This window comes from Rhinatrema bivittatum, chromosome 4 (assembly GCF_901001135.1).
Source record: "Rhinatrema bivittatum chromosome 4, aRhiBiv1.1, whole genome shotgun sequence".
Classification (NCBI taxonomy): Eukaryota; Metazoa; Chordata; class Amphibia; order Gymnophiona; family Rhinatrematidae; genus Rhinatrema; species Rhinatrema bivittatum.
This window is the reverse complement of record NC_042618.1, coordinates 344,865,849-344,892,993: the sequence shown is the minus strand read 5'-3', so window position 1 is coordinate 344,892,993 and position 27,145 is coordinate 344,865,849. Positions and strand designations below refer to the sequence as shown.

Here is a 27,145-nt window from a genome sequence, read left to right as displayed (position 1 = left end):
AACTAACAGCCAGTCAGCTCCAACGCCTCTGGCTTACTACTCAGGAAAAATTTCGCAGGACGGCCACCCGCTTTAAGGCTTATGCAGATAGGGCTCGACGGCCCGCTCCGGTCTTCCTACCCGGGACGAGGGTATGGCTAAGCACTAAACACATCCAGTTGCGGACTCCGTCCATGAGATTAGCGCCGCGTTACATCGGACCTTTCCCGGTGGCCGAACGCATTGGGGCTGTATCCTACAGACTGCGCCTGCCATCCACGCTCAAGATCCATGACGTCTTCCATGTATCCCTCCTCAAGCCACTGGTGCTCTCCCGATTCCGGCCGTCTCCGCCAGAACCCTCCGAAGTTTCCTCAGATCCGGATACCACCTACACGGTACAGGAGGTGCTGGATGTCCGGTTTCATCGTCGTCGGTGGGAATACCTCCTGTCCTGGGAGGGTTATGGCCCTGAAGAGAACTCGTGGGAAACCCTCTACCCACATACTCGACAAAGCGCTCCTTCGTCAGTTTCATTCGGCCATCCGGATAAGCCACGGCCTCCCGGGAGGGGCGTAGGAGGGGGGGGTACTGTTGCGATTCCGGCCGCCCCCGGAATCGCCACTCACCCGGCTCGCGGCTTGACGCGGATCCCGCGCTCCCCAGGGCCCCGGGGACGCCGCCGACCACAGGCCCGGCGTTCCCCCCAGCTCGCCCGGGCCTACAGCCGCTTCTGCTGCCGTTCCCCTGCCTCGCCGGAGCAGCCGGCGCCTCGCGGCGCTAAGCCCCGCCCCCTAGACGCACGCGCGCGTCTCTTTTGCTTATTTAAAGGGCCAGCGCGGGAAAGCCTTGGGGACGCCCCTGATGATGTCAGATGCCTCCAGGTACTTAAACCCTGCAGCCAGGCCTAATCTTCGCCTTGCAACGAGGGTTCCCAGGCTTGCTCCTGTCTCCAGTTGCTGCGTTCCTGCTTGTCTCGGCTTCCACTTGGTTCCTGACTCGGATTGGCGTACGTTTCCTCTTGGCTTCTGACCCCGGACTGGTATTGGATTTCTTCTGGCTTCTGACCTTGGACCGGCTTCCGTTGACCCCCTGGCTTCTGACCTCGGACCGGCTTCCGTTGACCCCCTGGCTTCCGACCCCAGACCGGCTTACGTGGATTCTCTGGCTTCTGACCTCGGACTGGCTGACGGTGATCCATCGGTTCCTGACTCCGGATTGGCGAGCAACGACCCTTCGACACTCAACCTTGGACTGCAGCGGACCAGGCCCCCGTGGGCCCTCCTAAGCCCCAGCGGCCGGGTTCCTACGGGCTCCTCCTGGGGGGACTCCGGCTTCCAGGGTGAATCTCCTAAGTCCCAGCGGCCGAACTCCTACGAGCTCCTCTCGGGGGAGGATCGGCTTCCAGGGCGAAGGTTCTCTCAGCACAGTGCCAGCGCCTTCATCACCGCCTTCCTCGCCAGAGCTCTTGGTCGCATAGAGCTCCCAGGATTCCACCTTCGACCAGCCGCTAGTCTGTCAGCTCCGCCTCCCGGTCGGGGTCGCTGCTACAAACATCTACAGCAGCTCCTCTTCCGGCTCCGATCGGCCCAAGGGTCCACGAATCCAACAACAGTATAGTGATAGGAGTATACTACTGTCCACCTGGCCAAGATGGTGAGACGGACAGTGAAATGCTAAGAGAAATTAGGGAAGCTAACCAAATTGGAAGGGCAGTAATAATGGGAGATTTCAATTACCCCAATATTGACTGGGTAAATGTGTCATTGGGAAATACTAGAGAGATAAAGTTCCTGAATGGAATAAATGACAGTTTTATGGAGCAACTGGTCAGGAACCGACAAGAGGGGGAGCAATTTTAGATCTAATTCTCAGTGGAGCACAGGATTTGGTGAGAGAGGTAACAGTGGCGGGGCCGCTTGGCAATAGTGATCATATGATGATCAAATTTGAATTAATGACTGGAAGGGGGACAGTAAGCAAATCCATGGCTTTAGTGCTAAACTTTCAAAAAGGAAACTTTGATAAAATGAGAAAAATAGTTAGAAACAAACTGAAAGGAGCAGCTACAAAGGTAAAAAGTGTGCAAGAGGCATGGACATTGTTAAAAAATACCATCCTAGAAGCACAGTCCAGATGTATTCCACACATTAAGAAATGTGGAAGGAAGAAAAAACGATTACCGACATGGTTAAAAAGTGAGGCAAAAGAGGCTATTTTAGCTAAAAGATTTTCATTCAAAAATTGGAAGAAGGATTCAACAGAAGAAAATAGGATAAAGCATAAGCATTGGCAAGTGAAATGTAAGACATTGATAAGACAGGCTAAGAGAGAATTTGAAAAGTTGGCTGTAGAGGCAAAAACTCACAGTAAAAACTTTTTTAAATATATCCGAAGCAGAAAGCCTGTGAGGGAGTCGGTTGGACCGTTAGATGATCGAGGGGTTAAAGGGGCACTTAGAGAAGATAAGGCCATCGCGGAAAGATTAAATGATTTCTTTGCTTTGGTGTTTACTGAAGAGGATGTTGGGGAGGTACCTGTAATGGAGAAGGTTTTCATGGGTAATGATTCAGGTAGACTGAACCAAATCATGGAGAACCTAAATGTGGTAGGCCTGATTGACAAACTGAAGAGTAGTAAATCACCTGGACCAGATGATATACACCCCAGCATTCTGAAGGAACTCTAAATGAAATTTCAGACCTATTAGTAAAAATGTGTAACCTATCATTACAATCATCCATTGTACCTGAAGACTGGAGGATAGCTAATGTAACCCCAATATTTAAAAAGGGCTCCAGGGGCAATCCGGGAAACTACAGATCGGTTACCCTGACTTCAGTGCCAGGAAAAATAGTGGAAAATATTCTAAATATCAAACTCACAGAACATATAGAAATATATGGTTTAATGGAACAAATTCAGCATGGCTTTACCCAAGGAAAGTCTTGCCTCACAAATCTGCTTCACTTTTTTGAAGGGGTTAATAAACATGTAGATAAAGGTGAACCGGTAGATGTAGTGTATTTGGATTTTCAGAAGGCATTTGATAAAGTTCCTCATGAGAGGTTTCTAGGAAAAGTAAAAAGTCATGGGATAGGTGGCGATGTCCTTTCGTGGAGTAGAAACTGGCTAAAAGACAGGAAACAGAGAGTAGGATTAAATGGACAATTTTCTCAGTGGAGGGGAATGTGCAGTGGAGTGTTTCAGGGATCGGTACTGGGACCCGTGCTTTTCAATATATTTATAAATGATCTAGAAAGGAATACGACAAGTGAGGTAATCAAATTTGCAGATGATACAAAATTATTCAGAGTAGTTAAGTCACAAGCAGAGTGTGATAAATTGCAGGAAGACCTTGTGAGTCTGGTAAATTGGGCATCCAAATGGCAGATGAAATTTAATGTGGATAAGTGCAAGGTGATGCATATAGGGAAAAATAACCCATGGATAGTTACACAAATGTTAGGTTCCATATTAGGAGCTACCACCCAAGAAATTGATCTAGGCTTCATAGTGGATAACACATTAAAATCATTGGTTCAGTGTGCTGCGGCAGTCAAAAAAGCAAACAGAATGTTGGGAATTATTAGAAAGGGAATGGTGAATAAAACGGAAAACGTCATAATGCCTCTGTATCATTCCATGGTGAGACCGCACCTTGAATACTGTGTACAATTCTGGTTGCTACATCTCAAAAAAGATATAGTTGCGATGGAGAAGGTACAGAGAAGGGCAACCAAAATGATAAAGTGGATGGAACAGCTCCCCTATGAGGAAAGACTAAAGAGGTTAGGACTTTTCAGCTTGGAGAAGAGACGGCTGAGGGGGGATATAATAGAGGTGTTTAAAATCATGAGAGGTCTAGAACGGGTAAAAGTGAATCAGTTATTTTCTCTTTCGGATAATAGAAGGACTAAGGGGCACTCCATGAAGTTAGCATGTAGCACATTTAAAACTAATCAGAGAAAGTTCTTTTTCACTCAACGTACAATTAAGCTTTGGAATTTGTTGCCAGAGGATGTGGTTAGTGCAATTAGTATAGCTGGGTTTAAAAAATGTTTGGATAAGCTCTTGGAGGAGAAGTCCATTACCTGCTATTAAGTTGACTTGGGAAATAGCCACTGCTATTTCTAGCATCAGTAGCATAGGATAGACTTAGTTTTTGGGTACTTGCCAGGTTCTTTTGGCCTGGATTGGCCACTGTTGGAAACAGGATGCTGGGTTTGATGGACCCTTGGTCTGACCCAGTATGGCAAGTTCCTATGTCAAGCTCTCTCCAGTCATTTTTTCTCCAGACATGGAATTGTGATATAGAGCTTGAGTCAAATCTGGAGACACATGTCCTTTTGTTCTTTTGAGGAATTAAGAACACACTTTCAATTACCGGTTCATACACATTATTTATATTTACAACTTGGAAAGCTGACTTTGTGAGGTGCTGGTGGTTGAAAAACTGTTGATGCAAGCATAATTAGGTTCTAAGGGGCAGATTTTAAATGCCCTGCGCGCGCCTATTTTGCATAGGCCACCGGTGCGCGCAAAGCCCCGGGATGCGCGTAAGTCCCGGGGCTTCGTAAAAGGGGCGTGTCGGGGGGGATTGCGGAATGACGCGGCGTTTCGGGGGTGGGCCCGGGGGCATGGCGCCGGCCCGGGGGCATGGTCGAGGCCTCCGGACCAGCCCCTGGGTCGGGTGATGGCGCACCAGCAGTCCGCTGGCGCGCGCAGATTTACGTCTGCTTTCAGCAGGCGTAAATCTGCCAACAAAGGTAAGGGGGGGGTTTAGATAGGGCCGGGGGGGTGGGTTAGGTAGGGGAAGGGAGGGAAAGGTGGAGGGAGGGTGAAGGAAAGTTCCCTCCGAGGCCGCTCCAAAATCGGAGCGGCCTTGGAGGGAACAGGCAGTGCGCGCTGGGCTCGGTGCGTGCAGGTTGCACAAATGTGCACGCGCGTATCTTATAAAATCTTATAAAATCCAGCATACTTTTGTTCGCGCCTGGTGCACGAACAAAAGTACGTGCGCGCCTATGTTTAAGATCTACCCCTAAGAGTATAACTTGGCTCTATGGATTCCTAATCTCTGGAAATGGGGAGTCTGACTATTCCTGTTAATGGAATTTTGGAATGAAATCTTCAGATGTGTTTAGATGCTACAGATTCGCAGCACGTTTGGGGTGCAATTGTGAAGATATCCATTTGTAATAAATGTCAAGAACTAATGTTCAAACTGCTTCACAGGGTGTATAGATATCCAGTTTACTTCTCTAAATTCAGTTCTTCTAGCCCATTATGTTGGAGAGGTTGTAGGGTTACCGGCACATATTTGCATATGTGGTGGGGTTTTGGTAGGTCAGCGTTTACAAGCTGCAAGACTTAACATTGCCTTTTTCGGGAAAACTTCTTCACAAATTTCTCATTGGTTTAATACACTGGTTGAAATAGCTCTGATGAATAAAATCACTTATATGCTCAAAGATAAACTTGAATTGTATGTCTCAATATAGTGCTCATATTGAAACTAGAGAAGACTTAGGCAGTGAATGGTAATTCTTGTCTGTCTATACTTTCTCTTACGGTATGTTTATTGTATTGAGACTTGGAGTTATATAAATTTGTATTCCTTTTTTTCCTCCTCTATGCATTGGTTGTGTTTTTATCTGGTGTTTTATTAAATAAAAAGTGAAAAAAAAATCATTGCTACTTTTCTCATGATGTTTGCTTAGTAAACATGTCATAATGTTATCAAACACTTCTTCGCTGGCTGGCATTTTATACTTAGAAAACTGAAAACCAGAAGTGACCCCAATTGACTGAGAGCTGCACTGTCAGTGTCCTTCTGCGGAGAGCTGACAGAGAAGGAAGGGCAAGGGGGATGAGGCCAGGACTATCACTTACTTCTCACTCTTTATTCCTCCTGCACTTGCTTTCTCCAGTTCAGGGCAAACCTGCTTCAGGAGGTCATAGTAGTTCTGGGTTTTAAACTGTGAGGGGAACACCAGTGCCTTACAGCCAACCTGAAGGAGAGCAGAAGGGAAAAGACAGAATGCCAATGTCTGTAATAATTCAGATCTTCCCTGAAAACTCAACTCAGGCTCTCCAGAAATAAAAAATGCAACACCTGCGAACAGCATGACAGATACATCATCATGGAAATGAACTCCCAAACCCGAGAGGTATTTTGGTCTGCAACATTACGAGGGCACAAGTGTGTCCAAGGATAGGCACTGCCTAGAGCAGGGCTTCCTAAATCTGCTCTGGGGACCCCACAGGCAGTCAGGTTTTCAGAATATCCACAATGAATATGCATGAGACAAATCTGCATCCATGCACTTTCCTTGTGCATATCCTGAAAACCCAGCTGGCTGTGGGATCCCTAGGAGAGATTCGGGAAGCGCTAACCTGAGAGATGCCTTGGCTTTTTGCATATGACCACCCTCTCAGCTTCCCCCTCCCCACCAATTCAATTCTACTCTCACCTCCACCCTTACGGTCTCGTCTATAACTCCTTGGTACTTCCCTCTCCTACACCTTCTGTTTCAAATACTATACAAACAAGATTTCCCAGCCCTCATCATCAACAGTTACATCAAAACACCCGGCCTCTCAGAAGCAAACTGGCCAGGAACAGGAAATGGTGTTTTTTCTGAGCAATAGAGAGCCAGCTGTGCTATCCAATGCTGTACCACCACCACCAGCATCCCTGGGCCAGTAAAAAGGACCAAAACAGCCAGAGAGAAAGGAAGGCCTCAGCTGATAAAAAGAATAGACTGGAAAAAGTAGAAGGGAGGATAATCCTTGGGGTATAAATTACTGGGCAGTATTTGGAAGAAAACAAACATCCAAACACCTGGGGAACAGAAAACAAATATGAGGAATATGAGAGAGAGAGAGAGAAAAACTAGAGATGGGAAGTCATAAACAGCCTTAGAACTGAAAAAATTGAAATCCTGTAAAACTCCTTCAGAACTGGAATCCAAAAAACTGTGCGTTCAATTTCTTGTCATACTAAAGTACATTATATGTATCACAAAAAACTGCTTCACCTTCGTGTAACACCTAATCACACCACTCACAAAACACTAGGTTTGTATTGGAAGAATCTACCATATTCAGGTAGGACAGACCATTCAACCAGACCTCATACACAATATCCAGTGCTTCAATGCACGGAACTGATACCACATATTTTGAATAAACTTATGTGTGGAGTGGTTCTAATCATTGGTCATTGGTTGTTAGGTTCAATTTCTTATTTTTCATTTTTTACTTTTTTTTCCTCTTTTAATTTTTGCATTTGTGGAAAGTACTTATCTTAAAAGACGTTTTTGTTTATACGAAGTACTTATCTTAAACAATGTTTGCAGCTGATGTCTTTAAACTTTCTTTTTCTCCGGTGTTCCGGTCCTAAGTTTAAAGACATCAGCTGCAAACATTGTTTAAGATAAGTACTTCGTATAAACAAAAACGTCTTTTAAGATAAGTACTTTCCACAAATGCAAAAATTAAAAGAGGAAAAAAAAGTAAAAAATGAAAAATAAGAAATTGAACCTAACAACCAATGACCAATGATTAGAACCACTCCACACATAAGTTTATTCAAAATATGTGGTATCAGTTCCATGCATTGAAGCACTGGATATTGTGTATGAGGTCTGGTTGAATGGTCTGTCCTACCTGAATATGGTAGATTCTTCCAATACTAAAGTACATGGCATAGAATTTGACACTATTTAATTTAAATCCCGTCCAATGCCAGCAGCAGTGAAGGATAGGGAGTGTGGGCTAAAATCTGCAAGCCCCTGGTTAGCAGGATTTGGGCAAATCACAGAAAGGGTTGTGTGATCCCTTGCCAAATGGCCAGTGCATAAAGGATCCCTGTCAGTCTACAAAAGGCAATAAAGGGGAGGGGGGGGGGGCTAGGGAAGGCAGGCGTCATTAATGGTGACGGCTTCCCTTCAAACCTTCAACCACCTAACAAATCTAAGTCACCAAATAGTCCCTCATGGGTGTTCTGTTCATGTTGTCATGAAGTAACCACAAAGGTTTCATCCTCCGCAGCACAGAGGGAGAGAGATAAAGAAAAGTCAACACAGTAGGGATCAAGGTCAAAACACAACAAAGTAGGCCATTTTTGGTTTGTACGAATAAAGCTTACACTTCCAGAGCTGTCTCGGTCAGAGCAGCCTTGGAGACGCCGAGAGCAGGGCAGAGGCTCCCGCGCTCCCAGCTGAACTGAAAACGATGTCAGAGGGGATGGGGAGGGGCAGGGGGGATCGGGGTTCAGGAGCGACACTTCTTCCTTGTGGGTGGATGGGAAGAGGGGAGGCAGGCAGATCTCTTCGTGCATGTAAAAGCGGAATGGGGCCCGGCCTACAATACCAGGCTATTTGCTAATCTTTAAAAAGGTTTAGGGGGGGCGGGGGGAGGGGGGTTAAGATATGTGGCCTGGCTTGTATTATGCTTTGGGTGGGGGAGGGAGTGGACTGGGCAGCTTATCTTTTACTTTGGTTTAGTTGGTGATGACTGTGCTACATAGCCAGATCTCTTTTCAAGAGATCTGGTTAAGTAGGCACTTTATCTGGCCACACAAGGCCGCATAAATTTAGACCTGCTCTGAAGCAGGTCTAAATTTAGATGGCATTTAAGAAAGTCATTAATGCCATCTCTGTACCATAGCACTTTCAAAACCCTGACTGTTTAGAACTGAATACCAGAGTTTTCTCAAGGAAAAATAACTGAAAGGAGACTACCAATTATTTTGTACAGTAATAGGAGGTTTGAGATTGGTTGATAATTTCCATAGGAACTAGAATCTAGCTGATCTTTTTTTAAGAATAGGGCAAACCCTAGCAAGTTTAAGGGCCTCTGGGGCCGATGCAATACAGTGCGCTCAGCCGAGAAACACTGTTTAACCCGCTGTCGGACATGGGTTAAATAGGCGCTAATCCACCCCCTAATGCAATAGGGGGATTAGCGCCTATTTAATGCGCAACCGAGGCAGAGAGAATGAGTTAGCGCTCATCACATGCAAATGTATATGAATGAATGAAGCTATTACTCATTCACTCCAAATACAAAAAAATAAATGTGCGTCTCAGATGCACATTTATTGCTCAGCTATTAACGCCTGCCTGGAGCAGGCGTTAATAGCTGAGTGTACTGAAAAAAAGTTCAGAAAAGCAGAAAAAAAACCCTGCTTTTCTGTACTTTTTTTTAAAAGTAAAAAAAAAAAAGAAAGCAGAGTTGCTTACCTGTAACAGGTGTTCTCACAGGACAGCAGGAAGTTAGTCCTCACATATGGGTGACATCATCAGGATGGAGCCCAATCACGGAACACTTTTGTCAAAGTTTCAAGAACTGGCACCACTGAGCATGCCCAGCATGCCACCAACCCTGCAACCAGCAGGGATCCCCCTTCAGTCTTGAAAGGGGGATGTTAGTCCTCACAAAGGGGGATGTTAGTCCTCACAAAGGGGGATGTTAGTCCTCACAAAACCCGCCTGCCACCCGCGGGGTGGCAGGCGGGTTTTGTGAGGACTAACATCCTGCTGTCCTGTGAGAACACCGGTTACAGGTAAGCAACTCTGCTTTCTCACAGGACAAGCAGGATGGTAGTCCTCACATATGGGTGAATAACGAGCTAAGGATGCCCGAGCAATGTACCAAAAGCACCCAAAGACATGCAACAGGCACAACAACAGGGGAGGGTTTGGTTAACAGGGCAGCCTGAAATTCCCAGCTGGGTGTTGGAAGGAAGTTGGATGTTAATTTGAGAATAAATTGCGCAGAACAGACTGGCCAAAGAGAGAATCTTGTCTGCCAGCCTTGTCCAGGCAATAATGAGCTGCAAAGGTATGGAGAGAACTCAATGTAGCAGCTCTGCAGGTGTCAGCAAGCGGTACAGAACGAAGGTGTGCTACCAACATTGCCATTGCCCTAATGGAGTGTGCTAACGCGTCCCTGGAGAGGACGGTCTGCTTGTTGATAGCAGAAACAGTCCGCCAGCCAGGAGGATAGCGTCTGCTTGCCCACCAGGAGTCCCAGTTTTATTTTAACAAAGGAGACAAATAGCTGGGTAGACTTCCTATGGCCTGCAGTGCGCTCCAAATAAAAAGCTAGAGCACGCTTGCAGTCCAAGGAGTGCAGAGCCTACTCACCTGGATGTGAGTGCGGCTTAGGAAAGAAAGTAGGCAAAACTATGGACTGATTTAAATGGAACTCACAGACTACTTTTGGTAAAAATTTTGGATTGGTGCGCAGGACCACCAGATCATGAAGAAATTTTGAGTAAGGTAGTTATGTTACCATCGCCTGTAGCTCACTGATCCTGCGAGCAGAGGTGAGAGCTAGAAGGAAAAGCATTTTCCAAGTGAGATGGCGTAACTCGCAGGAGTGCAGAGGCTCAAATGGAGGATTTATAAATCATGCTAAACTACATTGAGGTCCCAAGCAGGGGCCAGGGATCGGAGAGGGGGCTTGAGGTGTAACAAGCCCTTCATAAAGCATACTACTAAAGGTTGTATCAAAATTGAGGCATCACCCGTATCCTTATGGTAGGCGGCTACCGCACTGACATGAACCCTAATGGACGAAGTTTGTAGATCAGGCTCCAAGAGGTGCCAGAGATAGACTAGAAATTTCGTTGTTGGGCAGGTAAAAGGATCTAATGCCTTTAATGTGCACCAAGAGGAAAACCTTTTCCATTTAGAATGATAAGACTTCCCAGTAGAAGGCTTTCGTGAAGCTACGAGGACTTGGATACTGAGTCCGAAAGATTAAGGGGTTGCAAGATCAGCCTTTCAACATCCAGGCTGTCAGCAACAGGGCCTGGAGGTTCTGATGTTGCAGCTGTCTGGCATTCTGAGAGATCAGGGACGGATCTGCGCCCAGGCGAATTTATGGACGGACTGAGAGGTCGCGAAGGATGGGAAACCACACTTGACGTGGCCAGTGCGGGGCTATGAGAATCATGAGGCCCTTGTCCCAGCATAGCTTCACAAGAGTCTTGCTGATGAGTGGAAGTGGGGGGGGTAAGCATACAGGAGACCTTTTGCCCAAGATAGGGCAAAGGCGTCTCTTGGTGGAGTTCTGTGACTGTGATGTAGGGAGCAGAAGTTCTCCACTTTGTGGTTGTGAATCGATGAAAATAAATCTCTCTTTACTCAGATACCCCAACTTCTGAAATATGTTCTCCGCCACCGAGGGGTTCAGGGACCACTCGTGGGGATAAAATGTGCGACTGAGTTTGTCCATGAGAACATTGTCCATGCCTGCCAGGTAGGTTGCTCTCAGTAGCATGGAATGAGAGAGAGCTGAAGCCCAGATTTGCGCTACTTCCTGAAACAGCAGGTAGGAGCCGGTTCCACCCTGCTTGTTGATTTACCACATGGCCACTTGATTGTCTGTTTGAATTAGGATTGTCTTGTTGGATAGACATCCTTGAAGGCTAGAAGGGCATATCTGATTGCCCTGAGCTCCAGAAAATGTATCTGATGTTGTGACTCCGCTGCAGACCAGGTACCCTGAGTTTGCAGGTTGTTGACATGTGCTCCCCAACCCAGAGTGGAAGCATCTGTTGTCAGAATTATTTGGGGTTCTGGAGCCTGAAACGGTAGGCCTGTGAGCAGGTTGGAATCTTGCAGCCATCAAGCCAGTGAGAGATGAAGCTGTCTGGTGACATGGACAATGTTGGACATTGGATGGTGGGCCTGAGACCACTGGGATTTTAACGTCCACTGTGAAACTCTCATGGCAAGTTGAGCCATTGGCGTAACATGTACTGAAGATGCCATGTGACCCAGTAGAATGAAAACATGACGAGCAGTAGTGGTTCGGCGGGTCTGCATAGTGTTTGCAAGTTTGGCAAGCGTATGAGTGCGGTTCCTGGGAAGGAAAGCTTTTGCTTGGATTGTGTCGAGATCCACCCCGATTAAGGAGAGAACTTGGGACGGAGACAGATTGGACTTTTGGTAATTGATTAGAAATCCCAAGGACAGTAGTAGCCCCAAGGTGAGATGGAGAGATTGTAGAACTGCCTCCGCAGACGGGGCACTCAGCAACCAATCGTCTACATAAGGATAGACGTGAGTGCCCAGTCATTGCAAGTATGCGGCTACTACTGCCAGACATTTTGTGAAGACACGAGGGGCCGACGCCAAGCCGAATGGGAGCACTTTGTATTGAAAGTGATTGTTCCTCATGAGGAATCGAAGGTAAATGCGTTTTTACTGCGTATTACTATGTTAATATTCTTGTCCCTATTCTCTTTTTTCCTCCTATCCCAGTTGTTAACTTCCTTGTTCATTGTAACTATTACTTTCTGCACCAGTTCAATACCTCTAGTTCTATGTTCAATGCACGACTTGTTAAATGTAAACTGACTTGATGCAACCTCTGGTCATGAAAGCCGGTATAGAAAATAATAAAATAAATAAATAAATTTTCTGTGAGACGGAGTTATTGCTATGTGCATATACGCGGTCTTGGAGATCTAGAAAGCAAAGCCAATCTCCCTGTTGCAGCAGAGGCAGTAGAGAGCCCAAGGTTACCATCCTGAACTTTTCCTTTCGTAAATACTTGTTCAAGGCCCGAAGATCTAATATCGGACGAATGCCTCCAGACTTTTTTGGTATTAAGAAGTACTGGGAGTAGAAGCCTTTTCCCCTTTGTGGAGAAGGAACTTGTTCTATAGCATTGGCTTGAAGAAGGGATTTTATTTCCTTCTCTAGAAGTGGAGAGTGGTCGGCGGAACTCCACGTCGCATGAGGCGGGGAGTCTGATGGAATGGACAGAATGTTGAGATGGTAACCTTGAGCTATTACAGATAGGACCCACAGATCTGAGGTGACCGTGTGCCAGATGTTGATGAAGTGGCAGAGACAGCCACCCACTGATAATTGTGGCAGTGGTGGAGGTGGACATTTGCTCTCTATTGGGCAGTCAAAAACCTGAGGAAGGACCAGGCTGTGGAGGAGGCTGCATCTTCTGAGGCCTAGGCTGGCGAGGTTGAGACTTCTGATATGGTCTAGACGGGCGAGAGCGAGTCTGAGGTGGGTAGTATCTGCATGCCTTAAAGGTGGTTTGTTTAGCCTCCTTTCTGAATGGGCGTTTAGAAGAGGTGGAGAACTCCATGTGCCCAGCCGAGAGTTGCCGTACTGTCTCGTTATGGTCTTTAAGTTAAGCAACAGTCTCCTGAATTTTCTCACCGAAGAGGTTATCTCCTGTACAGGGGAGGTCCGCTAACCTCTCCTGAACCTCTGAATGCAGATCTGAAGACTTAAGCCAGGCCCACCTCCTAGCACTTATCCCAGCTGCTGACACTCTGGTGGCTGTGTCAAAGATGTCATAAGTGGAGCGAACCTCATGTTTATCAGCATCTAGACCTTTCTTAAGAATGACATTGAGCTGGTCCTGGAACTGGTCAGGAAGGGTATCAGAAAGATCCTGGAGCTGTTTGAACAAGTTCCTGTTGTATTGCGAGATGTAGAGTTGGTATGCTGGAATAGGGGAGATTAATATGGCTCCATGGAAGACCCTATGCCCAAAAGCATCGAGGAATTTCTGTTCCTTCCTTGGAGGTGTGGAGGAATGAGGTCTTGGCCTTCTGGCCTTTTTCTGGTCGGATTCGACCACCACTGAATGGTGGGAAAGTTGAGCCTTTTGGAATCCAGGTGCTGCTTGGACCAAATACGTAGCATCAGTCTTACGGTTTACTGGGGGGACTGTTCCTGGATGCTCCCAATTGCGTTGAAGGAAGTCAAGGAGGACCTCATGGACAGGTATGGACATTACCTCCTTCGGTCATCGACAAACTGAAGGACTTCTAACATTTTATGTCTGGAGTCTTCTTTAATCTGGAGAGTAAATGGTATAGACTCCAACATTTCTTTGATGAAACTTATAAAAGAGATGTCCTCTGGCAGAGACTTTCTTCTCTCTTCGGGAGGGGAAGGCTCTGATGGAATATCACCCGAGTCTTGGGAATCTGAAGAGTCAACAGACCAAGGATGATAGTGCTGATCCCCAGCACCCAACGGTTCTCCAGAGGGCAAAAATGGACCTCCTCTGGCCAGAGAAGGTTGGGGCACTAAAGGCACTGGTGGCTGCACTGGTAGCACCGGTGTCGGCATCGGTAGAGGTCGATGGGGTATCAGTGGCAAAAGTGGTCCTGAAGGACTTGGTGACCTCGGTGGCCTCCATGGTGGTAACACTCCAGAAGGGCCTGGCATCGGGTCTGGCATCGGCGATTCCCCCTCATCTGAAGAGAGGGGAATGGGCATCGAAGGACCTGGAAGTAATGGTGTTTTCCTCGGTGCCGAAGGCAAAGCACCGATGAGGGCATAGATCCTGTCCAGTAACGGTGCAAGTATCGGTGGCATCAGATCCGGCGTCGGAATTGGAACTGGTATTGGTGCCGATGGAATCGGGTGTCCATGGAGAGCTTGCATCACCGCCTCCTGAACCATCCAGTTCAGTTCCTCATGGAATGCTGGCGTTGTTAAGACCAGGTCCGGAGTGGGAGGCTGGATGGGTACTGCCGGAACAACCACCGGTATAGGTAGAGCATCGGTCGGTGCCTCCACCGAAGGCGAGGGACGCCTCGGTGAACCCGGCACTGAGGAGGTTTGGGGCTCCTCGGCATGGGCCTTCTTCCTCGGCGGCTCACTGGAAGTGGAGGCCACCGGTGCGCTCGGATCAGATGGTAAGGTTTTGCGATGCCAATGGCGATGCTTTTCCCTATGGTTGCCCTTACTGGTGTCCGGCGCCAAAGAAGCCGAAGTCCTCGATGCGGATCGAAAGTCATCGGTATCCGACCGGTGACGGGACTTGGCTGGTGAAGGTGTCGATGACTTTGAAGCTTTAGATGAAGAAACCTGTTTGGAATGGAACAATAAAGCCATCTTTTCCAAACGAGCCCGACGCCCTTTAGGGGTCATTTGGGCACAGTTGGTACACAAATCTACATCATGGGTAGGGCCCAAGCACAACACACAAACCTGGTGAGGGTCGGTGATGGACATCGTCCTCGGACAGTCTGGGCACCTATGAAAACCAGTCGCCATCGTTGTCGAAAATTTAGGCTGCGACCGAAAAGGTAGTAAAACTTACCGAACGGACACAGGTATCAACGGTATACAAGCAGGACCCCAGCTGGGGTGAAAATCTTTGAAAACTTGAAACTTTTTTCCTGTCAGGAAACCATGGAGGAGCTCCTAACTCCACGTGGCAAGAGCTGCGCGGAAAAAAAAAAAAAAGAGACTGAAGGGGGACCCCTGCTGGTTGCAGGGTTGGTGGCATGCTGGGCATGCTCAGTGGTGCCAGTCAAAGCTCTAGAAACTTTGACAAAAAAGTGTTCCGTGATTGGGCTCCATCCTGATGATGACATCCATATGTGAGGACTACCATCCTGTTTGTCCTGTGAGAAAAAAAAAAGTCTCTGCCGGCCACTTTGAAGATTGGACGCCGATATGCTCGGTGTCTGTTTTCATAACCGGCCGGCTGCAGTCATGAAAACCGATGCCAAGTTTATCGGCATCGGTGTTCATAACCGGCAGACCGCCAGTAACCGCGGGGTTGCGTTAGCAAGGAGGCACTAAGGTCGCGCTAGCGACCCTAGCGCCTCCTTGCTAGCATGACCCCCTAATTTGCATATTGCATGGCGCCCCCCCCCTTGCAGGTGCCATTCATGCGTGAAGAAAGCGGGCGCTGAAAAGTCAGTGCCCGCTTTCCGCAAATAATATTGCATCAGCCCCTCTGGGAGATGGCCTTGTTCTAAGATAGAACTGATAATATCAACCAGATATGTTAATAAACCAAGCTCAGGGTTTTTTTTATTATATTGAAAAGGAAGTGGGGCCAGAGAAGAGGATGATTTAATTTGTTTCAAGACAAATTGAAGATTAGCCACTAAAACCTTGATAAAAGGAGTGAGTTTACCAGATATACTGGTAGTATCAGGGACTGGCAAAGCTTGTTCAATGACCATAGAGAGATCCGAGGGAGGGGCATCAATGAGAGGTTTCTCTGAGCTAAAGCTAGCTTGAATAATTAGCACCTTATCTCAGATAGCTGCTGCCAAGCCTTCTGCTGATAAAGAGGGGTTGGGTGGCCTACAGGAGGAAGAGCCTGAGAAGCATGAATTTAAAAAGATGAGTTCTGTTCTCAGCTTTACTAAGGGCTTCAGAGAAATCATTCCTTTTAGCTTTCTTAATTTCCAATAAACAAAATTTGATAGATACAACTTCCCTCCCCACCACCCAACATATGTACTGCAGTTCACATTGTTCTATGTAATCCATCTTGTGCCTTTTCCAGGAAAAGTGAAATGTCAAATGGAAATAAATAAACTAATGGGGTAAAAGGGGGTTTCCCCAAGAAAATGTATTCATTTATTATTTTATATTCTGCTTTTTCAGGATTACATTCAGGTACTGAAGGTATCTCCCTATCCCCAGGAATGTAGGACAGCCATAACAAGAGTCCCATAGTTTGTGCACAAAGCATGAATCCATCTCCCACCAAGGAATGTTGTGACAGACTGCTCTGCTAAAGTCATCTACTGTGCCAGAATGTGATCAGTCATACCTACCTTTTTCAGAACAAACTCCAGCTCATGTGACTGGTAAGCAGGGTTCACCGACACCTAGAAATGAGGAAGTCAAGAAAATTACACCAGAAAGTTAGAGAAAGCCCAAAGAGTAAATATTGACCATCATCAGGAATCTGCAGCAAGCTTTCTGGAACACTCAAGAGAGGGTAACCCATCCCCCTTCTCTATGTTTCTGAGATGAGCACAAAGACCTCATTCATAGCTTTCTATTTTATGCATATCACCCTCCGAGAAGGGATTTCCATGCCAAAACAGGTAGACTCAGTCAATCAGATCAATCAATTTGCTCTTTCCTAGGATATAAACATGATCCATGCTGGAAATATACTCTGGATCAAAAGATGTGAATAGGCTCCAAACAATTTGCTAACTCATGTAACTGCAAACCTTATGGACATTTAATATGTCACACAAATGTTCAAAGAGAAACTATCCATATCCGGGGCAGATTTCAGGAAAATAGCAACCCGGAGATTTATTTTCAAAACCGGTACACAGGGTATCTGTGACTCACTTGTGCACTTTCTATGCAGCATATGCTTCAACAGCTCCTAAAAGCGCACCAAGTCAACCCTTTGAGAGGTACAACATGTGATCTGAAGCCTGACAGAAATGAGATCAAAATCTCAAACAAATTTCACATTTTTCCTAAATAACTAAGTACAGTACATCCTAGATCAGTGGGTGAGCGAACTGAACTGCAGCCTCACTTCCATCCATGCAATTGGTTAAAACTCCTACAAGTATGGTTACATCTTATAAAATATATATATATATATATATATATATATATATATATATATATATATATATATATATATATATATATATATATATATATATATATATTAAATGCCCATAAGCATATATGCACTGGATTCTTGAGCTAGTTTTAAAGTCTCTTGTCAACCAATCAGCTGTTGAACCAGTTGCCAAGTAATGAACCAACCACACTGCCAACCAATGGCTCAAACACACACACAGACATTTGCTGTGGTGCTGCTGCTCACGTGCTCACTCAGAAAGTGTCCCTGAGCTCCCAGCACTGCCACATTATTATATAAAAGTTTTCATTTGTTGTCAGCCTGCAGCAGCCCCTTCCTTTTCCATTCTCATCCCTTCTCGGCACCCTCTTTGTCCAGGAGACTCACTGATTCCGAAGCCAGTTGCCCCTCTCCAAGCCCAGCCATCTCTGACAGAAATCTTACGAATACTGCACAGGTACTTCTTCATAGCTCACTCCTCCTATTCTACGACAGTAAACTTGCCTCTACTTCTCAGGGCTCCACCCCAGCACATTCACATTGACTGTGTGGTGCACAGAATTTGCTAGGGGACCAGAAGCGTTCCATGCTACCAGCTTCCTCCAGGGTTTATGAAAAAGAAAAGAAAATTAAACTCTAGCCAAGACTTTAAGCATCACTGCTGCAGCTGCGGCTGGGAAAAGCCTGGCCCAAAGCAGCACAGCTCCAATTGAAATCCTGCTTTCCCACATGGAGCCAATACAGCCAGAATTAGACTGGTGTAAGGGTATTAGGCATCCTAGGCAACCTTACAGCCTTACACTCCCTCCAGCACCAGCCTCTCCACACACACACTGAAAATGTATGCATGTAAAATAAACTCATATAAAAAAAGGACAAAGTACAGTCTGCTGAGGTATAAATAGCTCAACATGTATTTTATACTTACATGCACTACTGTGGTGCCAAACAGAAAAAAACAAACAACACTAACTGCCAGCACTCAAACAGTAACCACCCTACCTTTGAAAAGGCAACACCGCAAAACCCCAATACACCCGCTAGTAGGAAAATAGATGCCAGACTGCTATAGATCCCTACAAAGAAACTTCATGCTAACAGAATACCTCACGTTTGTCACACACAGAAAACAGACAGACCATCATCAAATGCAGAATAATGAGACCATAAAGTATAAATAGAAACATGTAGACAAAAACTGAACTAGAAACTGCAACAAGCCAGACTCTGCATGCAGTGTAATAGAAAAACAGAAACATTAGCATTGCTCATAAAACATCAAATAAAACCAAGAAATATAAAACATAGTAGTAAAACCAAATAAATAAAAACTAATAAAAAGAATATTTCAAAACAGCTGATGAATAAAAATATCCAATAATTAAAAACCTCATAAAAATTGGAAACTAACACCCAATAAATAAAATTAATAAGGATAAAATAAATCCCCTGCTCTTGTGAATTTTTGAATTCCAGCCATCCTGAGATTGTCATGGGAAGAGGAATGCATAAAAATCCCACTTCTCTCATACACAAGCTGACTCTCTCTTACACACACACATACACCCACACAGAAGCTGCCTCTCTCACACGCACATGCTGCATCTCTCACACATACGCACACAAGCTGCCTCTCTCTCACACACATAAGCTGCCTCTCTTTCTCACACACATAAGCTGCCTCTCTTTCTCACACACACATGCACAAGAAAGCTGCATCTCTTTCACACACGGACCCTCTCATTCTTCAGCCACTGCCAGCCTGAGCTCCGGCGGAGGCCCGCAGTCTCTTGTTAGTCTTCAGCTGCCGCTGGCCTGGGCTCCATTGGTGGCCCGCAGCCTCTCCTCATTCTTTGGGCCCCACCAGCGACCCACAGCCTGTTATTATTCTTCAGCTGCTGCCAGCCTGGGCTCTGGCGGCAGCCCGCAGTCTCTTCTCCTTTAGTTGTCGACAGGTCCTCCGGACCCTTTTCTCTATGGACACCAGAGCGCGAGCGCATTAGCAGAGCAGTAAATGTGGAGTAAATGCTGATGCCTAATATTGTGTAACCAACTTCATCAGCCCACCAGGGATTACCTGAATCCCCGATAGGCCAATCTGCCCCAATTCAAATTGTTTCTCTTGAAAAATTAGCAAGTACAAAGAAGGCACATTAAAAAATTCCTCATGCTTTGCATCTGCTATTTGTGTGGGGAAGAGGGTTTTTTTTCCCCCTGACAAATACCCCCACAGAAATTTTTTTTTCTGTGGTTAAAAGCATATGCTTTGGAATGGAGGCAGGGAGTGGGGAGGCTGCAAGGGCCATAGCCCCAACAAATATTTCTGCCAAAGCCAAAAAGACTTTGTAGGGCTCAGGCCGCCACTCTCTCCCAACCCCTTCCAGCTGAGAAGAGAAGACTCACTGGTGGCAGTAGGACAGCGCATTATTTCTAATCTGCCCCCCCCCCCCCCCCCCCCCCGCTGGTGGCCACTGTCACTGCTGCCCTTCCTCCGATCTCCTTGCATCATTCAGGCATCAGCAACTTAGAAGAAGGCAGCAGCCTGAGGAGCTGCAATCGTCCTCCTCTTTCAGAACGTGGAGGGTAAGCGAGGAAAGGAAATAATGCACCGTCCCACCTGCCACCAATGAGACTCCTCTTCTGGAGGGAAGTGAAAGTGAGTGGAGGAGGAGGGAAGGGGATTGTGAGGAGTGGGGAGTGGGTGTGAAGGAAGTGGATGAGGGGAGGGAGTGAATGAGGGGCTTGTGAAAGATGGGGCTGGAAGCACTATATTATGTTGGGACTACAGTGCCTTCTTTGTTTCTCTTGGGGGCAGATCTCTCTTCCTGGCCCTCAGACCTCTCTTGCCTACTCCTCAGGCCCTCCTTTTTTTTTTCAGCACTCCACCTGTATCCCCCTCCCCCTTCTCCATCAGCTTCCCCCTTCTCTCCCTATCCCCACTCCTTCTTGCTCTCTCCCCACCTTCCCATCTCCTTCTTCTCCACTTTTCAACACCCTACATCTCTTCCCATCCCCCCTTTCAGACTTCAGCATCCCCACATCCCTTCCCCATTGCCACTCTCTCTTTCTCTTGCCCCTTGTCCTATTCCCCATCCTCTCCCTTTGGCCTCTCTGCTCTCACCCTCTCCTCTTGCTCTCTGCTCCCACTCCCTCTCCTCTTCCTCTCTTTGTTTCCTGTCCTCACCCCTACCCACTTCCCACAAGAAAAACGAAAAAGACTCCAATATCCGGAGTTAGCCGGTTAACTTATCTGGCTAATTCTGGGCAGGCCGAAGGGCTGTCCTAAAGTTAAGCCAGTTATACAAAACCGCCTAACATTAAGACAGTCAGGTATATTCAGCAGAGCAGCTTCGCCGCTGAATAAATGCTACTAGTTAGCCAGACAGCTGCCTGTATGTTTACAGAACTAGAGGTACAGGATTTATACTGGGTTTGTCTTGCGCATAGGATGACAAGAAATAACCTCTCTTAACCCAGGGTACAGCATGTTGGATATAATCTCAGCCTCTCAAATGTACTGCCAGTGCTTGTCTTAATGCTTGCATTGTGCCAAACGGCTTCCTTCTGAAGCTTGTTGAGGTGTTATATATACTGGCAACCTAGCGAGGTGAGCTTGGAGGTTGGTAACTGGTGCCCAAACAGTTAGGACGGTTTTGGTCTCTTTTTAGGCCAGATTTTCTTGGTCTCAGATTACATCTCTTGGTACTTGCTCTTCTCTCTCTCCATACATATTACAGAGCAGTCACTTAGTACTGGCACTTTTATTAGCAATGCTGGTTTTTTTGTCATTTTTCTCCTTACCACTATGGCTGGTTTTCTAGCACCAAGCATTTAATTGTTCTAGGAACGAATAATTATACTCTGCAGAGATTACCTGTGGCTCAGACAGCAATAATCATCCCTCCCCACCAAGCCGCCACTTCTGCTGCTGCTCTTTGATGGCCCAGATGTCACTCTAAGAAATGTCCTTTGAAGTTTGTCTGGCTAGGTCTTTGTACAGGACCCAGGTAGTCTGAGCCAAAGGACCAGGAATCTAAATTAGAATTAACCTTACATCTCCTGCTTAGCAGCACAGACCACTAGTTACAAGGCCAGCAGACCTAACTCTTTCATTTGGCAAGTTTTGCTGGATTTCATAATCCCTTACCGTCCCTGAATAGTGCTTGAGGCCTTAGGTAGGAAAGAAATTCTATCTGCAAGCCTCCTTGTGGCGGGTCACTAGTTGCTCCTGATCGATGGGCTTGAATGCCTCAAACAAATGTAATCCCTTCCTGCCTCCCCTCGCACTGCACATACCACCCCCAGCCACGATTTGTAAATATGGAAGTTTGTTTCCTTACCAGGATGATCCCTGCCTGGGCTGTGGCAAGCTGCATCAGAACCCACTCATAGCTATTGGGACCCCATACACCCAGTCGGTCTCCTTTCTTCAGGCCAAGTGCCAGGAGCCCAGCTGCCAGCTGCTCAACCTGCAATGCACAGAAAAACCTAGTTACTTACTATATAGCTGCCCCTATAGGCACAAGAACTTAACTATGGATTCCTAGCTGGGGACTTCAGTTGCTGCTCTATACGCACCAGGTCTAAATCAGACGCCCAACATTGGACCCTTTTGATTTTGAAGGATGACTTCAGAAAAATATTAAGAAAAGCAGGTTTACTAATGACTCCTTTGTGCAACTGAATGTGAAGTTGTTGCTCCTATCCTAGCTGGTTATTATCACACATTGCAGTGAGGAGGAGCAATGTGGATGAGGCAGATATTGTGGTGCAGTTGCTTTGTACATGTGCAACCCCTCCCATCTCCCCCTCAGCAGCAGGTTACCTCTTGTTTGAGCTGAGCAAATGTCCTCCGCACCCCTTCCCGCAGGAACACCAATGCCTCACGCTCTGGGAATCGATTTGCTGACTCCTCCAGGCACTGACCCACCGTTTTATAGAGGAGCGGAACCAGGGAGGTGCCATGGACATAGCTGGTGGACGTCACTGGTTTGGACGGTGGTGTGTCTGCATAAAGGGAGCTTTAACAAAAGGGAATTAATCAGCATGAATGGCAAGAGAAGACATCCCTGCATCATCTGAGATTAAAACTTCTTTCTTCATACAGTCAGTAAGGACTCTTTCACTACACTGCACGTTCAAGTGCAGACAATCAGCTCCAGCTGACCCTCATTATATCCCTACTCCAGTTATCTGAACGCAAACACATGAGATTGGCCTATGAACACTACAACCAGCACAAGGATAAGGCTGTCTATTAATTTCTGACTTCGAAACTGAAAACCACAACCAAAAACAAGGGCGAAAGCTGCTTCTCAGCATTCTTTTTTTTTTTTTTGCAGCATAGCAGAAGCATTGATTTGGGATTTGTTTCTTTTTTTTTTTAACTTATGGCTTCTGCCAGTCTTTCTACACCTGCTGGAAGAGTATATTAAACACAGAAACGACGGTAAAAAAGGACCAAGTGGTCCATCAAGTCTGCTCAGCAAGCCTGTGCCGTGTAGGTTACCCCATGCTTATCTGTTTCCCAGACCATATGTTTCAGGGCCCTCGTTGGTTGCTATTTGAATCCAGTTCCCCATTACCACCATCACCCCCCCCCCCCCCCAACCCGTGCTCATCAGTTTCCCACATTGGCCCTCGTTGATTGCTGTTGAATCCAATTCCCTGTTATGCCTTTCTGTTAAAGCAGAGAGCAATGTAGAGTTGCATCACAGTAACAGCCTTGTTATTTAAGAGTAGTAACCACCGCATCAGCAAGTTACCCCCATACTTGCTTCCCCAGTCCATAAAAGTCAGGGGGGGAAGGGGAAAGAATCCGTTCCCCTTCTCCCTCTGCCGTTCCCCTTCTCCCCCTGCCGTTGAAGCAGAGAGCAATGATGGAGTAATGCATCAACAGTATCAAGGCTTATTGGTTAAGGGCACCATCAAGTTACTGCATGTAGGCTTCTCTTCGTTTCCATCCTTTTGCCTTTAGGGTTCTATAGTATTTATCCTATGCCCCTTTGAATTACTTCACTATTTTGGTTTTCACCACCTCCTCCGGAAGGGCATTCCAGGCATCCACCACCCTCTCTGGGAAGAAATCTTTTCTGATGCTGGTTCTGAGGCATCCTCCTTGGACTTTCATTTCCTGACCCCTAGTTCTACTGATTTCTTTCCAACAGATATTTGCACATCATTAAAATCTTTTAAGTATCTGAAGGTCCATATCATATCACCCCTGCGCCTCCTCTCTTCCAGGGTGTACACATTCATATCCTTCAGTCTCTCCTCATAGGTTTTCTGATACTGACCCCACACCATTTTGGTTGCCCTTCTCTGAACCACCTTCATCCTGTCTCTATCCCTTTTGAGATATGGGCTCCAGAACTGAACACAGTACTCCAGGTGAGGCCTCACCAAGGACCTGTACAAGGGGATCACCACCTCCTTTTCCTTACTGGTTATTCCTCTATGCAGCCCAGCATTCTTCTGGCTTTATCTATCGCCTTGTCACATTGCATCACCATTTTCAGATCGCAAGAAACTATCACCCCAAGATCCCACTCTTGGTCCATGTGCATCTGCCTTCACCCCCCCCCCCCCCCTCCAAATCTCATACCACTCTTTTGGATTACTGCGTCCCAGATGCATGACTCTGCATTTTTTTGGCATTGAATCCCAGCTACCAAATCTTCAACCATTCTTCAAGCCTTCATAAATCATTTGTCATTCTCTGTATTCCTTCCGGCATGTCCACTCTGTAGCAGATTTTGGTATCTTCCACAAATAGACAAACTTTACCTTCTTTCCCTTCCGCAATGTTGCTCACAAAGATATTGATCAGAACCACTCCCAATATCAATCACTGTGGCACTCCGCTTAACACAACTCTCTCTTCAGAGCAGGTTCCATTTAACATTACATGCTGTCTCCTATCAGTCAACCAGTTTGTAACCCACTCCACCTTGGTGCTCATCCAAAGCTTCTCATTGTGTTCACAAGCCTCCTATGACGGAAAGTATCAAAAGCTTTGCTGAAATCCAAATAGATGACATCAAGTGCTCTTCCTTGATCCAATTCTCTAGTCACCCAATCAAAAAAAAATCAATCAGATTTGTCTGACAGGACCTTCCTCGGTTCCAGCAACTTACCAGAGATTGTAGATAGTTCAGTATCCTTTCTTTCCGCAGCGTCTTCATTAATTTTCTACCACCAAAGTGAGGCTAACTGGCCAGAAGTTTCCAGCCTTCTCTCTGCTACCACTCTTATGAAGCAGGACCACCACCGCTCTTCTCCAATCTCATAGCACCACTCCCGATTCCAAGGATCTATTGAACAGGTCATTTAGTGGACCCGCCAAGACATCTCTGGGTTCTCGTAGTATCCTGGGATGTTCCTCCTCTGGCCCCATTGACGTGTCCACTTTCAGTTTTCCTAGCTCTTTCCATACATACTCTTCTGTAAAGGGAGTTGTGTCCAGCCCATTCCCTTCTACGGTCTTGTCACAATCCATTTGTTATTTAACTAATCTGAATGAAAAGAAAGGGCAAACGGCTGAAAGCATTAAACAGCAACTGAACTGTAACTGCCCCCCCCCCCTGCCAACCCCCCAAAAACCTTGTGTGCTAAAACACTGGTACTACAGCACAACCAGCCAGTCAATGCATGAACACCAAATCCCTGTGCATGACTCTACAGGAAACCCATTCTATGGAGTTTTGGACCTTACTGTCCCAAGCTGCACCAATTTTTAGAGGGTAAGGGTTCCTTTGATTGCTTCTTATAAATTTAAACTCTCACCCTCAAGGGCTCCTGGCAAAGCCGGGGATAGAACCCCTTCTTCGTTCTAATCCTCAGAAGCTACATTCACAAGGAAAGTAGGAGGAAGGTACCATGTTAACCACCCTCTCTCCCCTAAACCAAATATATATTTAAAAGGCAAAGTAGCCCGTAAGAGAAGAAAGAGTCCCTTGCTCGGCTCTGCAAACGAAGCCGCGGTTCCTTCTTTAAAGGCGGTGAGTGGCAGAAGGAGGTGTATTAGAAGTTATTTACACATCAGCGGGGAGGAGGCGGCGCTAACTTGCCTGCGTGTGAAGGCGCCAGGCCGCACAGATCACGGGCGAGTTCGATCACTTTTCGTCGGGTTTCGATTTTAATTTCTTGTTAATGTGATCTAATAATCTCAGTTTGAAGCACGCCTTAACCTTTACTTACCTTCTTCTGCATTTTGAAATCGGCGGCTGTTTCCCTTCTCAATAAATGCTCCCCCCCCCCAAAGGGCTGGAAGTGCCCGTAGTATAGCCGGAGCCGCTGCTTTATATAGATTTGAGTGGAGGAGAAGGGTAAACAGCTCTCTGGCCGGACACGAGCGGTGCGGAGGGGGAAGGGAGAAGCCCTCTTGGTGCAAGTTTCTGACTTCCCTTAAATCTTGGGCTCAACGCTCAAGACCAATTTAGAGTCACCATAAGCAGTAACGTGGACTCCGCAGAGAGCCGGGAGGAAAAGATGCCCAAAGCGGTCCCGGGCAGGGCACAGAACCGCTGCGAGAGGGAAGGGAGAAATCTTGCAGAGGCTGTAGGCGTCGATTCAGAAAACGAGCGGCTGCACAGGACTCCACCTGTTGCTGCTCCCCCCCTCGCCCCCTTTTACCTGGCACGGTGGATGCCCCGGACTCCGGCGCTCCTCCAGCCCGGCCCGAGAGTGGGCAGCCGTCTCAGCAACCACAGCGCAGTCATGAGCTCCCCGGGCACTACAACCCGCGCTCGGACCGGACCGTCCCCCCTTCCAGGCAGCGCCTGATCCCAGATCCTCCTCCCTCTCGCTTCAGCTTAAACCCTGCAGTGCTGGCCAGCCAGGGAATCCTCTACAAATCATTTACCTCGACAAAAAGGAAAACTTTCTGCCTACACAAAGGGACAGGTGCTCCTTCCACTGCCACAAAAAAACACCCCAGCTCATACACAAACCTGCAGGCAATGTAATGTCAGCGCATCACTTAACACGCAATTGGACGTGCATTTTGGACACGCTAGATACTAAGTAGGAGGAACCATAGGAAGCAGCATGAAAAATTTTTTTGCCAGCAGTCAGGTTAGGGAAATATACGCCCATCATTAATTGAGCGTCCATTTTCCTAACCAGCGCACAGCCACTTCTCCTGGGTGCCTGATTCCATGGACGCACTAGGGACGCACAATTTATCCCTAGTGCATCCTTTTTAGTGCAAGCCCTCATTTAAATAATGCATCACACACCCAGGAATGGCGCCTGGGTGCACATTAGGAGATCGTGCGCTCAATGATGAGCGCCGATTTATGTGAGCCGATATTGCATGGGCCTGATTCTGGCTGTCATATTATACTATTGTGCCCAGTGCGGTAGTGTCTACTGTTCCTACCACACTACACTCAGCAACAGAATAACTTTGGCCACCAAAAATGTGAGTTTACTCCACCCAGGAGTTTAACTTCTGGTGCTTTTGGAGAGGACACCAGCAGTCAAACAGTACACCAGCACTGTGCATCCAACTTTTGTGTACCGTTTAACTGTAGCTGCCTGCCAGAGGGAGCTTACACATAAGAACATGCCATACTGGGTCAGACCAAGGATCCATCAAGCCCAGCATCCTGTTTCCAACAGTGGCCAATCCAGTCCATAAGAACCTGGCAAGTACCCAAACACTAAGTAGATCCCGTGCTACTGATGCCAGTAATAGCAGAGGCTATTCCCTAAGTCATCTTGATTATTAGCAGTTAATGGTCTTCTCCAATAACTTATCCAAATCTTTTTTAAACCCAGCTACATTAACTGC

General features: G+C 46.7%; 1 protein-coding gene across 4 annotated transcripts in view; it reads right to left on the bottom strand.

Annotated features, from left to right (window-relative positions):
- The window catches only part of LOC115090928 (acyl-CoA synthetase family member 2, mitochondrial-like), a 140,933-nt gene that overhangs the window by 94,582 nt on the left and 19,206 nt on the right, over positions 1-27,145 (bottom strand). The window contains exons 1-5 of one of the 4 annotated variants that reach the window (XM_029600615.1): positions 25,984-26,192; positions 22,175-22,370; positions 21,690-21,818; positions 16,565-16,618; positions 5,872-5,990 (exon numbers count right to left, since the gene is read on the bottom strand). In XM_029600615.1, the coding sequence (XP_029456475.1) occupies positions 5,872-5,990; positions 16,565-16,618; positions 21,690-21,818; positions 22,175-22,370; positions 25,984-26,069 (584 nt within the window). In that variant the 5' untranslated portion in view covers positions 26,070-26,192. Of the gene's footprint in view, positions 1-5,871; positions 5,991-16,564; positions 16,619-21,689; positions 21,819-22,174; positions 22,371-24,485; positions 24,546-25,548; positions 25,569-25,983; positions 26,193-27,145 lie in introns of those variants that run through there. The other 3 variants (XM_029600617.1, XM_029600616.1, XM_029600619.1) reach the window with 3 other exon arrangements.